Source organism: Marmota monax, unplaced genomic scaffold (genome assembly GCF_021218885.2).
Source record: "Marmota monax isolate L192 unplaced genomic scaffold, Marmota_monax_Labrador192_F-V1.1 WCK01_AAM20220418_F8-fsc00012, whole genome shotgun sequence".
In the NCBI taxonomy this organism is placed as follows: Eukaryota; Metazoa; Chordata; class Mammalia; order Rodentia; family Sciuridae; genus Marmota; species Marmota monax.
Genome location: NW_026695227.1, coordinates 29,489,180 through 29,507,675, shown reverse-complemented (window position 1 = coordinate 29,507,675; position 18,496 = coordinate 29,489,180). Strand labels below are relative to the sequence as shown.

Genomic DNA, 18,496 nt, shown 5'->3' with positions numbered 1-18,496 from the left:
GCACCCTTCCATCTTTGCCTGGAATGCACTTCTCTTGCTTCTGTTCTTATGAATAAAGTAAAATGGCCAACCAGCCCTTTGTAAGCAGGCCTTACCCTAGGTCCTCAGGGACAGAAGCATTTTAGAATCAATATTAGGAGATGCCCAAGGAAATAAGAAAATATTAGGTTCCAGTGTTAAAACTGGACTATACCATTTCTTTTCCCCTCATACTTTAAATACAAATATTTAATACAAATATAAAGCTTTCTATAATAGAACCTATTTTGGATCACAGCTATGTTTGATATTCTGGTAAAAACCAGATGCCCACTTTTGTGAAAAAATAGACATATTACAGTTTACATAGTTTTGCATATACATTTAGCAGATACAGAGCCCACCCGTGGAATCCCTAAACTGTGGTCAAAGAAAGGGATTGATCATGATTCAATATGGTTATTCTATATTTGTGTCAAGAATTATAAGGCAAAGGTCACTAAATATTTTAAGGACTAAGATACTAGAAGCATCAGGGTATGAGGACAGAATCTGGTCTTTAATGACTATAAGAATATTGCTTAGTTCTATTCTGTTTTCAAGAAATATCTGACATGCTGGCAAATCCAACTCCTCACAAACCTGGTCTTAAGCACTTGTAGTAAGTGATATTCCTTACTATCAGGTGAGACCTCTTAATATCTACATGTTAACCTCCAGCCTTTTATCTGTTTTAGTAATTGTAGGGATAGAAAGTGAAGCCCCCAAAATGTAGGTGCAGCTGAAAGGCATCATGGAGTCTAAGGGCCTTCCACAGAAGGGGCGATCCTTTGGGTCATCTCTGGTGTACTATTGTCTTCTCTACCTCTGTCCAACATCACCTCCCTTGGACGAAAAATAAAATAAGCAACAGCCATCAGATGAGTGAATAGATTTGAATTATTTTTCCCACAGGGAATCAGCCTCAAACATTCATCTTCCACCTAACTCCCATCTGCCACATGGCCACCGGGTTCCCTTTAAATAAAAAGTGTCTCTGTCTTCTCTCTGGGCAAAATGTAAAACAGGGAAGTGTATCTTCAGGATCCTGTCACAGTTTTCCATCTGTGGTGACTATGCCCTAATTCAGGTATCCTTCCCTTTGCACCCCCCCCCCCAAGGAATAAAGGATCCCTTGAATAGGAGAATGTAACCCAAAGGGCTAGCTTTTCCTGAAGCTATTTATATTTTTAAGCTCTAATTTTAACTGTGGAAAGAAATGCTTTTCCCTTGTTAGAGAAATGTTATGCCTTCAGAGGAGCTAAATGGGCTAATAATTGGGGATAAAACCAAACCACTGTTTGCTATTTCCAGCATGGCAAGGTCAATCCTGACTCAGAACCAGGAGAGTTAGAAGTCAGATCCCTTCCATCTCTTTTCAGATAGGTGCACTGAATGGGGTTGGAGTGGGGTGAGTAGGGCTGAACAATACAAGAAAAGTAAAATCTCCCTTAGATCCCTTGGAGGGCCTTAGCTGGCAAAATTTCCCTCTATTCTTTGTATGGTATACCAGACCATGGTTCTTAAAATGTGGTCTTTAGACCAGCTGCAAATTTTCAGATCCCTAAATCAGAAACTCTGGGGTTATAGCCCAACAATCAGTTTTTTTAGCATGCCCTCCAGACTATAAGCTAAGTTTTAGCTAGGTGATTCAAATTCCATGTCAAGCAATTGTACTTCACCATCTTCACACTCCTGTTGTCAACCTCACTAGGCTAGTCCTCAATTCAGTTCCCCTTAGTTCTAGGGTCTTCCCCATGCTTACCTCAGTTGAAGAACTGGGGTTATTCACCAATTCCAGGAACTGAAGGGACAACTACCTAACTCAACTATCAACCACCAAACTGGGAGCACAGTGTAACTTGAGTCCAGAAACATCAGGATAGAGGGAATAAACAACTCAAAGAAAGAAAATCCAACATAAAACTGAGAAATGGACAATCAAGTAAACAGTCCTCCATTGTTAGTCATCTGATCTTTTCCCTAGGCCTTCTAACAAGTAGCCCTGAAGGCAGGTGAATCCAGCATTCAGCACAAAGGTAAGCACAAGACAGTGAGACTTGTGATGCTAAGCATGTAAGGACCCAGGTTTTCCAAACTCACAATTGGATTAGGGACCAATAAGAGCCACACAGAGGATTTCTAACCATGATTTGGTGTACCACATAGGCAAGAGCATCGGGAACATCAGATAGTTCCCAGGGCACACAGGGGAACTAGACTTCTGTAATGAGATGTGACACAAGTGAGGTTCAATCCTAGACTCTATTTACTACGTAGAGATTGTAATCAGTTAAGCCATGGTACCTAAAATGCATTCTCCTGCTTTGAAAATTCTGTGCAATTCAGACTGTGGAAAAGGCTCCATCTTGTAGGCCCTGGCCCTGCTACCTGCTCCAGTTCCTCTCCCAGACACACCCATGAAAACAGACTGAATTGACAGTTGCAAACCTACCTATGAGGCTCTCTAAGATAGAAGGTTAGAGAGAGCTGCAGCTTTCTTTAACTGCAGGCTTCAGGCTCTCCCTGTTTTTGTTGTCTGCTATTTCCCTTCTCACAACAGGCAGCACTCTTCCACTCTTCCTTCTCACTTCTCAGCTTTCTTTGGTTTGATTTTTGTTCTGTTTTGCCTGAGCAATGCTGCACCTTCCCAAGGGTCTTTGTTTGCCCCAACTCCCATCTTTCCAGCTTCAGGCTTCTCTCTTCTCTAGTTTCGTTTCATCATGGGCTCACTGCTCATCCATCAAGCGGTCCTTCTATATAAGTAGTCCCTGCCAATTTATTTTCTATCAGCGTTAAACCTACTAAGCAGGGATCACACTCAGACTTTCCACTCCCTTCCCCTATTCTTGTCTAGAGCAACTGAGCTGCCACCTTACCAGTCTTTCTCTCCCATTCACATTCCCACTCCTGCCATAAACCACACCCAAACTCTCTGCCTAGTACTGACAGATGGAGGCCCTTATTCCTTTGACCAGTGACTCTTCAACCCTTGAAGTAGCTTCCGGTCACTTTCTGTTTTTTGCCAGTTTATTTTACTTCCTACTTGTCTCCTATAGCTCCTGAGAATCAAACTGTCTTAATTCTACAAGCAGCGTTTTGTGTGCTTACTATGCACAAGGCTCTAGTGGTTCCAGACCTGGCGACCCTGCCCCTGTCCTCAGAGAGTTATTCGACCAAGCTTTCCTGCCACGTCTCACCTGCTCCCTCTTCCGGGGAGGTTCAGGGTATGCCCAACTAGGGCTGCGCCTGTTAGGCTGCTAGCTGTCTCCAACGGCTGAACTTCCTACAAGTTTAGTATGTATCCTTGGGGATCTATAATATGCTCTGTATGGTTCCTGGCAGTTGAAAAAGGAGGTGAGGCTGGATCACCGATTTCCTCTTGGTCCTCTCCAATTTTCCCTCCATTCCCCACTCTTCTTTCCCGAACCCCCCCCCCCCCAAAAAAAAAAGACTGGGGGAGGGGGCGATTGGTGGGAGCGTTGAGGGAGAGAGGGAGGCGGGGTGTCACGAGAGTCCCGCACTAGCCCCTGTCGCCCTATGGAAACATAGCTTCAAGATGCAACAGGCTGGGCTGCGCCGCCTCCTCCCTGGCATCAGGTCCCCAAATATCGCTCCCCACTCAGTTACCGCAACCCAACCTGAGACACGCCCTGGGATTGGGTGAGTGGTCAGCTCACAGGGAGTGCTGCCGCACGGAGCACTCCCTTAGGTAAGTTCTGCGAATTTACCCCCTTAGGTAAGTTCGAAATAACTGGGTATTTCCCAGAGCCAGATGAGGCGGTCACCGATGGGGTTAGGACAGAACAGGGTCATCCAGACGCACTCAGCGCCGAGGTACAGAGAGGTTAGGTAGGAAATGGTTATGGGAGAAAACTAGGAAAGGCTTGTGGTGATGGGGCGGGGTGGGGTGTGGTCATTAACTCACTGACCAATCCTCTGGGGCGGGCAAACAAAGACCCCCTTTTCCGGGGATGGGCATAATCCAAAGGTGCAGCTCTTCCTCCGTGGGAGTGGCTGTAAAGAGCTTCAAGCCTGTTGCTTACTGGGTGCTGAGCCTCAGATGCCTCTGCAGTTTTCCTTACACCTACCAAGCTGTTTTGCTGCCTGGGGTTCACATATTTTCTTATTTTCTGGTGTTCACTCTTTCCCCCCAGCCACTTGGAGTAATACTTCCTGATCTTTTCCATCACTAAAAAGGGTAAGAGGAAAGGGAACTGAGAAAAGGGAAAGGAGAAAACACAGCAGCTGTGATTGTTCCTTCATTGGATGGTGGGGGGGGGGGGGATGTTTTCTCAACCAGGTCTACTGAAATCCTGACTTCCTTCTATCTAGCCCCCAACCTGCTCTCTCACTCTCATTCAAGCCCTGGTGTTAACACCCTCTCCCTCTTCAATTCTTTAATTCTCTGGTTTAGGGGGTCTGTTTGTGTCCGTTCTTGACACAGTGCTCTTATGTTAATATCCTAACTCTGTATTCCTGTCCTTATTAGGTATATAGGTTTTGGCTGAACATGACCAGATGCCCTTGTCATGTAAGAAGTTCCCCAGAGAAGAACAGAAGAAATCTATAGTTTGAAGACCACTGATAAATGGAGATGTTTGCATGTTCTGTAAAACAGGTTGAAAATTTGAGATATCTTCCCCATCTCCATGAAATCTCTGCAACATGTAGAAATAAATTCTGAACTTCTGACCTTTACCTACATTCAAAAAGATGGCTTGTGGAGCTAATGAATGGATGGTGAAGCCCCATTCAACATCTGGAACTTGAGATAATGCTGGATTTGCAGTTAAGAGTCAATTTCTAAGCTTTACACTTTTTAAACATTCACTTTTTCACCTAAGACCTATCTTAGAAAAATGAGATGAACTAAAGCATACAGTAGAACAAACCATCTTATAAATGAAAAAGCTATAATTGACAATTACAAGGAAATTTCTACCTTAATTTTTAACAAATTACAATTTATATGGTTCTGAAAACAAACACAGAAAAGATACAGTGGAGAATCTCATTTAAATCTATTCCCTACAATTCCTATCACCTTCCCCTCATGATAGAGAGCCACTTAGGTTTCTCAGCATATTCTCCCATAGTTTCTTTATGCATCTACAAAGAGATATTTAGATTTCCCTTTATTTTGCTCAAGAGTTAGTATATACTCAGTGTCTTGAACTTTTTCTTTTTCATTAAATGTATCTTGAGGAGCTTATCATAATAAAGAATACTTGCCTTTTTAGAGCTACATGTTATTTCACTATATGGAAGCTTTGCAGTTTAACCTATCTCCTAATTATACTTTTGTTCTTTTTTTAAATGCAATGCTGCACTAAATACCCTGGACATAAGTCATTCCACAAGAGTATAAACATAAAAGGTAAATTCCATTTGCATTTGTAGTTCAGTAGACATTTCCTTCCATTAGGGGTTGCAACAATTTGTACATCCACCAGTAATGAATATGTTTTCCCAGTCACCAATGGACTCTATTCTCAAACATTCGGATTTTTGTCCATATGATTAAAAACACTATCTTATTAATTTGCACTTTTCTTATGAGTTAACTTGGATTTTTTTGTATTTTTAAAGGGCATATATATTTCTGTTAACTGTTTTTGAACAACCATTGAATATCTGATGCTTAAGAGTATCTAAGATTTGTTACAGCTCTGAAGTCCAACAGTTATCTGGTACAGCACTAGGCAGTTGAGGTTAAAGGAAAACAAAGAATTGCAGTCAGGGACATTCCATTTGCTCTAATTAAAACATCCAAATACTCCATTCAAATATATGCACAAAGAAAAGTGGGGGGGCTGGGGATATGGCTCAAGCGGTAGCGCGCTCGCCTGGCATGCGTGCGGCCTGGGTTCGATCCTCAGCACCACATACAAACAAAGATGTTATGTCTGCCGAAAACTAAAAAATAAATATTAGAAAAATTGTAAAAAAGAAAAAAAAAGAAAAGTGGGGAATATGTTTTATCCATTTTAGTATTCCCAGCACTGGTTCCAGAATCTTGGATTCATGACTGAACACTAGGAATAGAATTAGCTATTCTAGGGATTCATTCACACAGTACCCAGCTCTCATCAGGATCTAGATAATCTGGATAGCTTGCTATTGAGGTAAGGTGTTTTTTCATATTTTGTTGGAATATAGCCATTCTAGAGTTGGTCAATGAAAAATAAACTAAAATGACCATTGTTAGCAACATAAGATCAGGGTCTGGGAGCTCTGGTCCTATATAAGGTAACTATTTTCATTAATTTGATAAGTTCTACTAAATGAATGGAAGTCTGCTTAAATGAAGAAACCATAATACAAATAATACGAAGACATAATACAAAGACAAATGTGATGATTCCTAGAAAATCTAGAAAACAAGGTGTTCCCAGTGTCACTCCCATTCATCTTAATAGGAAAAGCTAATTGTAGACCACCTTGTTCTTTAGGTAAAAACATCCCTGGACTCAAAGGGGGCAATTCATCCTACTATAAGGGCATTGATTAACTTTGTTCTAATTGTGTTCAATAGACAATGTTTGATTTTCTCACTGCCTCTTCCCAGATGGCTCTTCATTTTCTGATTCTGTTTGTTTCATTCTGCCACTCATAGACAGTCAAGTGCATAGTAACCTTAATTTGAGCATCCGGAAATTTCCAGGTTCAGAACATCTCTAGATGAGATACATTTCAAACAGTTTGCTGTTATTTGGCTTTGCACAGGCTTAAGGCTGTGATTCTCAAGGGTGTGAGAGGGCTAAGAGTAGCATCACTTTCTTTGTTTGAAACACACATCACCCCTTATAGAAGATACTACATTGTCCTGGGGAAAACTTCTAGGTGGTTCAAATATCTCCACCCACCTCTTTTCAAGAATAAAAAGAAAGCACTTCTCAGGAGTGTTCATTTTCCATACTGCTTTGGCTTCACTTGGAAACAGCTAGTCCTTTCCCTAAATCAGTATGTTTTACTTCCCTAGAAACCACTTCTGTGACCTGTCACAGCTTATGACATGAGAATTACTCCCCTGCTGTTCTTTACCCCTGCCTTAGAACTCAAAGAAATCATACATTTGCTCCACACTTGGTACATAGTGCTCAAAACATCTATGTAGTTTATGAAAAGCAAAAGGACTAGATATTCACTATCTAGCCTTCCCTATCTCCTGTACTTCTGATATGCATTCTATAAATCTTAATGGTTTCTTCTCTAGCAGTTAGCACTTGCCCACTTGATACCTCCCTTATTGTTGAATTTTGTCAAGCAAAGCATATATAATGATGATCAAGTTCCCTTTATCATTTTACTGACACTTTAAATCACCTCAAATCATCCTAGCATAATCCCAACATTTTGCAGAGGGGTGTAAAACCACACAAATGCTTATGTAATAATGCAGTTAAGGTCTGAATGGGAGAACTATGACTAGAATCCTGGTCTCACTAAGTACTGATTCAGTGTAGTTTTCGGCTATAGCACATTACAATCTCATCAGGAATTACTTATAAACATATTAAATCCTCAGCCATGAGCACCCTGCCCTTGCCAAGCCCTATGCAGGATGCTTTCACAGACCATCTCATTTAATTGAAGATTCGCATGTAAGACATACTTTCAAATTCAAATAGGATATCAATTCAGGGCAACAACTACAAACTCATTGCAATCGATTTTGGCAGAAGGGATTTTGTCTTAAAATACTTTTTCAGGTAAGAACACTTTGGATCAAGGTTGTCTACACTTCTGGCAACATGCCCTCCTTCCCCAAACTCATTTTGGATTTGCTAGTGTGTCTATCATTAACTCAGCACTCCTAACTAACCCCTTTTAAGCTGGTGGCTTTCCTCTACTTCTTTTCTTTCCTTCTAAAACAGACTTCTCTGGGTCCTGCAACAGGTCAGAGTCTCTCTAATTTCTCTCTCTTTATCTCACGTGCCCACTAGAGGTCTCACCTTAACATCCACCCTTTCAGGTGCGGCTAAGAGCAAACAGACACAAAGAGGCGGGAAGGTCTTGTAAATAGGTTCATTAAGAGTGCGAGGTGCTCTCCTTGGAGCCTATGGGGAAAGGCATTAGAGCCTGTAGGAAATGAGGGCGTCCCTACATTAAGGATTCCCGGTTACAACCCGAAGGCCTTTGGATTTACTACAGGTCTTCATGCCCGTCTTCCCCTGCCCGGTAAAAGTACGGTCGGTTTTAACCGCGGTTGGCTTCTGGATGGTCCGTTTTCCCGGTTTCTCGGATTCCTGCTGCCTCTCTACTCTGACCTTAGAGCTTGGCCTCTTCTCTTCTCGTGACCTAGGCCTGATGTCCTCCTTCAGGGTCCGCCCTCTCCCCTCGTCCATCACCTTGACCCCCGCTTCTTCCTTGGATCTGGCACGCACCGGCTCCTTGGTCTTTTGCCTCCCCCTTCTCGCTTTCGCCGTTACCCTCCTGGGTCTCCAGGCTTCCCTGGTTTTCCTCGCCTGTTTGCGACGCGTGGGGCGCCTCCGCGAGTTCCGGGACCCGGGTGGGATCCTCCTGGGGGAATGGCCGTACTCCTCCATCCTAGGGCGCCCCAACTTTCTCTTGGGCTTCGGAATCTTCCAGACCCTGAAGTAGCCGGCGGCGTCGCTGCCACTGACCCGCAGGAGCGTGCCCTTAACCTCAGAATTGGAGGTTTTTCTGGAGGGGCGGCCAATCTTCCTGCGCACTTCGTAGCCAGCGTTTCCGAGCTCCTTCTTGAGAACAGCCAGAGTCAGCCCCTTGTGCGACGTGATGGCCCGGAGCAGCAGCTGGGACACTTTGAGCACGGAGCGCGGGCCCCGCCTCGTAGGTCCAGATGTGACCCTTTCCTTGGGCTGCTGAGCTTTGACTTCAGAGCCTTGGGACTCTCCACTGGGCTGGGCCGCCTCGGCCATGGCCCCGCTTGCCCCTCCGCGGGGCCGCTGGCTTTGAGCAGGCTTTGGACCACATCTGCCAAGACATGACCTACGGGCTGGGGCTGAGTGGACCACGTCACAAAGGCAGGCCGGGCCCAGCTTTTCAGGTCCTAATCAGAAGGCTGGCACATCCCACCCAGGTAGGAGCCTTTTAACAATCACCGACCAGAGAGGTGGTTTGGGAGGCTGAGGCAGGAGGATCACATGTTCAAAGCCAGCCTCAGCAGTTTAGTGAAGCCCTAAGCAACTTAGTGAGACCCTTTCTCTAAATAAAGTATTTTTTAAAAAGAGCTGGGGATGTGGTAAAGCGCCCCTGGGTTCAAACGAAAAAACACCCACAACCAGACGCCACTTTCTTCAAGGTCCAAACCAACCCACATCTTAATAGCATCTGTCTACCCCTAAACAGTCCCCATATAGTCTCTGGGTTCATTCTTATTGCTCTCCACTGCTTTCTGAAGTCCATTTGTATTTCTGAGGCACTGAACACCATCTACCCACATCCAAAAAAAAAGCAATTCAATGACTGTAAAGAATAAATGTGGTGACCCACAATTTGGCCTAGAAATCACACTTTTAGGTCCACCATTTAGATTCTACAGTCATGGCTCGCTGACTCTTCCAAGAAATCTGCACAAAAGCTTGAAGTAAAATAAAAACAAAAACAAACAAAACCCTCACAACACTGTAGTCTTTCTACAATGAACACTTGATTCCCACATCAGGGAAGCTTAAATGCCTGATGCCTCATTCAGTTGAAATGGAATAATCCAGATTTCAAGTCAACTGAGATTACTGGTCTAATGAACAATACTTTATACTTTTCTGCCTCTCATCCTTCTTCTTAGGTTACCCCTGCCCTTTTTTCTGCCCAGAGAAGCCCTGTTGTTTGTTCAAGTTTCTGCTAAGCTGAGCTTGACCTGAAAATTTCCCAAACTCTTTTAGTCAAATGATTCACTGCTCCTTAATTACCATAATCTTCACAGTTAACTTTTGCAATTTTATATAGATTTTTTCTGAAAGTTAATTTGCTATTTCAGGGTAATATGTAGCATAATATTTTTATTTATTGTTTATTTATTTTTTAGATATACATTAGGTGTGTTTTGACATGTCATACATACATGGAGTATAACTTATTCTAATCAGGATCCCATTTTGTGGTTGTACATGATGTGGCATTTCACTGGTGGCGTATTCATCTAGTACATAGGAGAGTTCTGTCTGATGCATTCCACTGTCTTTCCTATTCTCATCCTCTCCTTTAACTTTATTCCCCTGTGTCTAGTCCAATGAACTTCTATTCTTCCCTCTCCTCCCTTGTTGTGTGTATATTTTTAAAAAAGAAAAAAAATTTGGACATGGAGGTGGAAAACTTGGATATTTATCCTAGCTCTTTAGCAGCCAAATGACATTGTTAAATTCCTTATATCTTTGGATCTGACCTCTTTTTGTAAAATGATGGCAAGACCTGAAAAAAATCCCACATATTTCGACTCTCACTCTCATCACCACCTTAGGCAGCTCTGTCCCTCAAAAACCAGATTACTCTTCTAAAATAGAAGATGCAATGGTCCAGTACCTTAAATGATAACTATCACCAGCTGGCCAGGCTGGCAATATGAGTTGGGTTCAAAGCAGCTGGCTGTATCAGTAACTAAGAAAATGACGAAGAAACCACATGGCACATAAACATAAGTTTCTAACATAAATTTCTAAGGCAGGATGGCTTGGCTCAGTGACCCCAATGGTCAGCTCCAGTGCTGGAAGGAGCAAGAGAGAGAGTGAGCACACCCAAAACCTTCTCTTTACTGGGGAAAAGACATTCGAGAAAATTCCACCCAAATAAGGCAAGGAATTGGATTTCAAAGAGTGGAGTCTTGCTTGGTGATGTCTTGTGGTCAGCAGATTGACTTACATCTTGGAAAGCCACACCCATCTCAAGTGCTGTGTAGGATCAAAGGCAGAGTGAGAGAAAAGGCACACTTACATTGCACAGCCCAATCAGACAATAACATCAGTCCAGTCCCCTCATACGTTCAAATGCACATAGTTCATGCCCACAGTCCATGACTGGCTCGTGACAGATAACTCCAACTTAAATCAACCCAAAGTTTCACTATGTAAAATTCTTCTTTCCAATTTCCCTTATTGGATGATTAGGAAATATTTCCCTCTCCCACTTTGTTATATGTTGCTTCCTTCAACCCTCAAAACAATAAATAAAAATTGCTGTTTACACTTATTTTTTGCAAACTATTTTTTTATTTAAAGTTATTTTTTTCACAGAAAAACCCTGGATTTGGGGTTTAGTATATAAAGGCTGCAATCTAGAAGAGGGTAAAATCCTCTTCATCTAATGTTTTAGAATCTTAAAATAGGATTTTCCAGAAAACAAGGACCAGACTACAAGTTTGCCTTTTGTTGAAAATTATTATTTTGGCAGTTTATAAGCTTTTAGATACAACTGCTACTTTCTCTAGTTGCTTATATATGGTCATCTTCATATGTTTCTTTCCTAAATGAGTCCTTTCTCCATGAGCCAGTTTTCTTTAAAATCCTTAAGATACAAGTACCACGTCTGTTTTCATATGTCAAAAATAACACCAGTGTCTGTAGTTTGATAAGGTTGAAGAAGGCACCCTAAATCTTACAATATTAAAAGAATATGTTCTGGTTTGAATGTGATTTGCTCCCTAAAGACTCATGTTGAAGTTTGATTGTTAATGTAATGGTATTCGGAGTTGGGGGAAAACTTTAAAAGGTGTTCACAGGGACAAAACCCTCATGAGTGGATTAATGCCTTTTTCACATGAGTGAATTCTTACTCTTCCTGAGTGCTGGATTAATTAATTAATTGAGACAGCAGGTTTTCTTTCTCTTTCACATGTAGCAGCTTACTCTTTCACTTTCCACCATGAGCCCCTCAGCAGTGCCATGTTCTTGAACTTCCCAGAGTTCAGAACTAACAAAATAAACAAATCCATTCTTTATAAATTATTCAGCATTGGGTATTTTGTTATATCAAGAGAAAATGGACTAAGACATAGTATGGTAGGGGCTGGGGTTGTAGCTCAGCAGTAGAGCTCTCGCCTAGCATGTGTGAGGTGCGTTGGAGCCTCAGCACCACATAAAAATAAATAAATAAATAAATAAAAGTATATTAAAAAAAAGACATACTATGGTAAACTAATTCTTCCCTGTCTGCAGCTCCTGAACTTTAACAGTTATTTTTCTTTTAAAATAATATTTGTGTCCTATTTTTCAAACTTATTAATATAAGTGGATTGCATAGCATGTGGAAAAAATATACAAAGTGCTGCAAAGAAAACAAAATGTGAGCATTCCTAAAGGAACAAAGGCCTTAAATTTGCTCTGAAGAAATTAAGGAAGAAGAAATAGAAAACTGAGGGGAGGACAAGAACCCCCAAATAAGTTGACTTCAAGGAAAGATTGCTCTTCCGTTAGTCACCAAAAAAAGGAGGAGCTTTTAAACGCTTAAAAGAAGGAAATTTTCTCAAAGAAAATGGAGGGAGCGGTATTTCCTTGGCTTTTTCTATCTTCCTCTGGTTCATTTTACCTAAACTGATCACATGACTCCTCTGCCTTTTCCATTCCTAGAATCATTTGTCATCAGAAAACCTCCTTCCCCAGTTCTTCTGAAAGCAGTTATTTTCAAAACTTTCAAATCTTTCCCATCCTTTCCCAACTCCAGAACCAGGACTCACAACAGGAAGATCTCGGCTTGAAGTGGGCAGAAGGCCTTTCTGGGAGGTGGTGGGGCACCCGGGAGGTCAGCGAAGTCCCAAATTAAAGTGAGGGTCGTAGGACTGGGGAGTCTCTTTTTAAGAGAAGGTGGAGAAGAAATGAGGCACACCTTCACACTCTGGGAAGGTCCACACAGGAGGGTAACACAGGTTAGTCTTGATGTCCAAGAAGCCATAGGTCTAACAGTCACAAAACCCAACAATTAGAGCAGAGCTACAACTCAAGGAGGAGGTGGATCTCAAGCTCCCCTCCCAGGAGTCTCCTTGTTGTTGGGGGTGGAGGGGAGCACATGGTGGCAATGAGAGCTATTCCCTGGCCCTGCCCACACAGCAACCTGCCCTTTTTCTAGAATCAGAGGGGAAGTGGCTGCTCAGAACCCAGGAAGTTGATAAAAAAGACCACTGGTACTTGCCCCATAGAGCATCTTTCCCAAGGAAGAAGCAGAGCAAAAGAAGGCAAATAATAGTCAACAGGCAAAGTGTGTATACTAAGATAAGACCAGAGAGTTACTTCTGAGAGTCTGGGAACATGCTTGGCCAAGTGGATGCCTGAGGATACTCTTGGAGTTGAGGGGAATTTGTTAAGCAAAGATTTTTCCTCCCTGATCTGGTGACGATTCCTATTGCAGGTTCTGTTTTGTGGGCCTACAGGGTGGTCTTGAGCACTTAGGTTTTCTCTTCCTGCTTCTGCCCATCAGCAGGTTTTTATTAAAATGAACTCCCAATGTTACTGCTAATTTATGCCTTTTAAATGTGTAAATGATAGACATTCCAAGATGCTTGTAAGTATAAATGTCCTCGGGGGGATTTCAATTTTTATTTTTACCACACTGTGACCTAACTCTTAAAACTTTGTGCATCAAAAGTACTTGAAAGGTTTGTGAAAACAAAACAAAACAGATTGGCCCTACCAAGGAGTTTCAGATTTAGTAGGTTTAGGGTGAGGCTGAAGAATTTTAAGGAATTCCCAGGCGATTCTGTCGCTGCTGCTATTCTGGGGACCACATTTTGAAAACTACTGGTCTGGCATATGACTTACTTTATATGCAATTCTTACATGCAAAACTGTAACAAATAAGGATTAATATTTCATCTTACAGAGAGGGAAATTTGGCTGAGTATAGTGACTGAGCTTATTCTCAAGTGAAGCTGGCCAAAAACACACCTCTCCACCATCAGGCTGGCCACCAGCTTCACATTTTTCTTTGATATAAGGAGGCATAGAACAGTTTTATGCTATGGTTAAGAAATACCTTTGCTAAACCGGGTGTTCCCTAAGGGAGTGATTCTGGACAAATCATTTTTCCTCTTCAAGCCTAGGTATCCTCAAAATGAGCAAGTTGGCCTACAGGAGTTAGACAGACATCAGCATCCCTAAACTCACACTGTTTTTCCTCCTTGTATCCCATGTCTGGAAAGATTTTGCCCTGTATAGGATTCTTTACTAAGAAACTGTGCCTTTTATTTTTAAGTAACCAAAGTTGTCTTTTCTACCGATTAGCAAAAGATAACCATGGTTGCCACCCTGAGTGGATATTTCAGCAAGAAACAAACAAATTTTATTTGATATGAATCTCAGAAGCTTCCTATAGTCTCAGTGCTGATGTAAGGTGTGGAAACTTATGCTGCATAAACCATAATTGGCTCAACCAGGGCTTCTTTCTGTAGGATAATATTCCTAATGCCTCTGATACCACATCTAATGCCCAGAGATGAAATAAGAATGAGAAGTAGAAATGGAGTTCAGAAAAATGAAGTTCAGTTTTATGTCTATTAATTGTATGTTAATGTCTATTAATTATATGTATGTTTTAATATTTTTAAACATTTCTCTATGGGTAGATTTGATTTTCTTCTCACTTTTAGGATAAATAACACTCTGTTTGCCCATTAGAACATTGCCTGACATTATTAACATTAATAGTGGGACCCATTTCGAGGTTAGGTAGTGAAGCGAATCCATGCTAATTTTTTTAAATTAAATTAAATTAAATTTATTTATTTATTTTACAGAGGATCTGACCTTTACAGTCAGGCTGACTGACCTTGAATTTGCAATCCTCCTGTTTCAGCCTCCAGAGTAACTGGGAATGCTTTTCTGTGTAAAATAATGCTTACACCATCCTGAGTAAGAGGAGATGAGAGATGAGTCACATTTTTAAGGAAGAAATTGAGCATAGTACATATCATATATCTGAAATGGCCATTTGCTACACTAAACAGGAAAACTGTGTTAAGCTATTATAAACTAGTCATGGGCAAGGACCTTCACTTTGATTTCTTTTGCCCCGAGATTTTAAAACACTAGTAGATTACTAATGATAGGTAATATCACTTCATGTCTTTGAACTCTTACGAGTTGTTTTCCGTCTCATTATTCACAGATTGAGGACTCTACCCCAGAGAATTCTGAACACCACATCACTAATTTCAACCCTTTAACTAGGTCCTAATTAGGGACTGTTTATGAAATTTCTCATTGGCTCTTCTTTGAATCAGACCATAGATGGTCTACTTTGGTTGCTTACCAACCCCAAAGTGCTTGGTGAGAACTCTGAATACAGGCATCCCACTGTCAGAAAATTTCAATTCTAGCCATTGATCAAGTAGACCATCTTCTTTTGATTAATGTACAGATATAATAATAATAATAATAAATAATAATAATAATGCCACAAAAAACAGAGTCTTTGTACAATACCACTGCCAGATGATATGGAAAAAATTATTGAGACAAGGACCTCATATCTTCTTGGGAAACTATTATGTAAAGGACTGGTGCTTTGACAGGTGGCTGTTATTTTTATAAACTAAATACAAATACCTTTACAAACAAAACGAAATCTTAATTATCAGCAAAACATTAACAGCCAGATCCACATAGGTTGTATAATGGATAGGGAGTGACAAGGTTGGTATTATTGGTAGAAGTTTTAATATGCTTACTTGATTTACCTTGAAAATCCCAGCTGACCTTGATTTTAACCTTTTCCCGGTTCCCTCTTCTGTTCCTTGTGCTTTGAAACCACACTCTCCTTAATCACTCCCCCTGAAACTCTAGCTAATTTTCTGGAATTCCTTCTATTCTAAATAGATTATATCTTACCACTCAATGACTACATTAGTCATTTCCTGAGATTGCCTCTTTATTTGCCTCTTTGTTTGGCTGTGGATAAATGGATCAGTGACATTATTGCAGCAGTAGGTTAGTTATCACAAGAGTGGGCTTATTATAAAAGTGAATTTGGCCCTTGTTGCTTACTTGTTCTGTCTTGTCTTTCTGCCTTCTGCCATGTGATGATGCAGCAAGAAGGCCTCACCAGATGCAGCCTGGTGATCTTGGACTTCCCAGCCTCCAAAACCATGAGCCAGAAAAACCAAATCGTTTTTCTTTATAAATTACTCAGTCTTCAGTATTCTGTGATGGTAACACAAAATAGACTAAGACATAGATGTTCCTTGACCTTGGCTTCAACTGATGCTTGGTCACAAGAACACTGTCTATCATTCAGAAGATCTTTAAAGATGAAAAGTTGGAGGACATGTGTAACTAATTGATACCTCTAAAGTTGTTGTGACATTAGATGAGATAATGTGTGTTAAAGGTTTAGTCTAGTGCCAGGAATATAGTAAATATATGATGAAGAAATGTCATATGTATTACCTATGCAACCTCAGACAAGTCACCCACAGCTCTCATCTATAAAACTGAGCTGCTAATATCAACCTGGCAGGGTTGTCACTGGGCTTGGTACCTAATGCGTATCTCAACATCAGTTAATAATAATTTAATAATACACCTTTACTATTTAAAGAAAAGAAAAGGAATTGGAGTGAATTTTCCAACCGTACCGCTGGATAACCATGATGTCTTTTACTGACTAAATGCAGTACAGTTTTTGCACAACAGAGAGTTGTCATATGTCATAAGACTAGCTAAAGAGTGAATCTCTAATGATTGGTTCATTTAGTGATTAAAGAAGAAGAGGTTAGGTTGTAACCCCAAAAAAACTAGTCTAAGGAGGCCCACATGGTGAAGAAGAGGTAGAGAAGGATTTACACGTCTCAAAGTTATGCCTACTGTAGGGTTCAGTGTATAACACTGAACCAAATTTTTGAACACTTAATAAATTTATGTGCTTTACATTCATTTACTTAACCAATATCTATTGAGCCTAGTATTTGCTGATGGGCACTGTTCTAGTTGAGAATAAGGTATTTCCCAAGTCAGACTTTAATTGCTGCTCTGATTGGGCATATGAAAAGGTAGATTTCATGGGTTATTATAATAATCCTTCCAGTGATGTCTCATAGGTATTAGTAAACCTATTTTATACATAAGGAAACTTGAGGAAAAGAAGAATTAAATAGCTTCCTAAAAATTACAAGACCAAGAGTGATGTCAGCACAATGGAGGAACTGGAGGCTTCTGGCCATCCCTTCTCCCACGAATACTTCAAGCCAGCACCTACACACAGATATGTTCTCTCCAGAGAAAGCCAGTATCCACTTGAAAGACTAACACTGGATGACTGAAAAAAAAAAAAGATCCACCATCAAAATGGGCAGGAAAAGCAAAAGATATACTTCCTTAATAAAACCACCTTTAACACACTTTCTAATTAGAAAAAAAAAAATCCCAGTACCCAGCTTCTTTCTGAGGTGTAAGGAGCTTGTATCACACATATAAAGTTCAACTCTTACAGTCTCTGCCAGAGACCTTGGTTCTTAAATCACCAACCTCAAGAAATGACAGAAACAGGACATTCATTGGAAGATTTCCTTCAAGCCCAAAGCACAAAGAGAAGCACTCCCAATAGCTATAGCCCCCGGGATCAGTCCAGCTTCCAACTTTTCCCTGAAAAGAGTTTGGCCTTTAGCTGCATGTTTTTCCACAGTTCCCTGTGATTCTGGCCTCAAACAAGCAAGTATTCGGAAGCACGTGCAGCAAATCAAAACTAAACTTCTTTCACACGCCCTGTGCCTTCTTCCCTGGCTTGCTCTAGTGATAATTCCAGCCCTGCAATATCTACATGGAAAGGGGTTGGAGTTCTTTGCCAGGAAGAATGGCACTTCCTGTACCTTCTTCCTTAACTTGTTCTAGAGGTTAAAATCCCGCAATCTCTCATTGGAAGGAGGGGGAATATCTCATGCCTAATAGAGAATACTATCATTTCATGCACTTCCTCCCTGGCTTGCATTAGCAAAAACTCCAGACCAGAAGTCTATCCTTGCTAGAAGTATTTGAGACTTCTGCTTGCTTGAACAAGAGAATGGGCCTACCCCACCTTCTTCCCTGGCTTGATCCAGCAATAAATCTAGATTTGAAGACCATCCCTGGAAGTAGTTTCTACATATATAGAGCATTCCAGATTTTATACCTTCACCTGAGATTACTTCCTGAATCATGTAGGTCTGGGAATTGATGGAGCTCTGTACTCTAAGTATCCTAGACCACAGAAAACAAAAAGGTAACTTTTAAAATTGCAAACATTCATAATCTTTCTTCCCAAGTACAAAGTAAACACTTTGATTAAGACTACAGATACCATCCTCAGACCCTATCCTTGGTGTAGAGCAGGAAGAGTGGGAAATAAACTCAGATTCTCTGCATGGAAAAAAGGAACGGGTGCACATATCTAACACCTCAACCTCTCCGGCTGCATCACAAAGGACTGGCTTCTGTCCCACCTCTCTCAAGGTAATACCACAACTTGACACTCTAATTTCTTGGAGGCCACTAAGAACAAAGACAACAGGTTACATAAACACAAAAAGTTTGTA

General features: G+C 41.1%; 1 protein-coding gene across 1 annotated transcript; it reads right to left on the bottom strand.

The window, feature by feature from the left end:
- Positions 1–8,061: 8,061 nt before the first annotated feature.
- Positions 8,062–8,957, bottom strand: LOC124087349 (testis-specific H1 histone). Its single transcript, XM_046436214.2, has one exon. It carries the CDS (start codon positions 8,922–8,924, stop codon positions 8,130–8,132), a length of 795 nt encoding a protein of 264 aa, XP_046292170.1. The 5' UTR covers positions 8,925–8,957; the 3' UTR covers positions 8,062–8,129.
- Between the last annotated feature and the right edge of the window lie 9,539 nt (positions 8,958–18,496).

Coding starts and splice junctions, on each gene's coding strand:
- LOC124087349 (XM_046436214.2), bottom strand. CDS start 8,924: ATGGCCGAGGCGGCCCAGCCCAGTGGAGAGTCCCAAGGCTCTGAAGTC.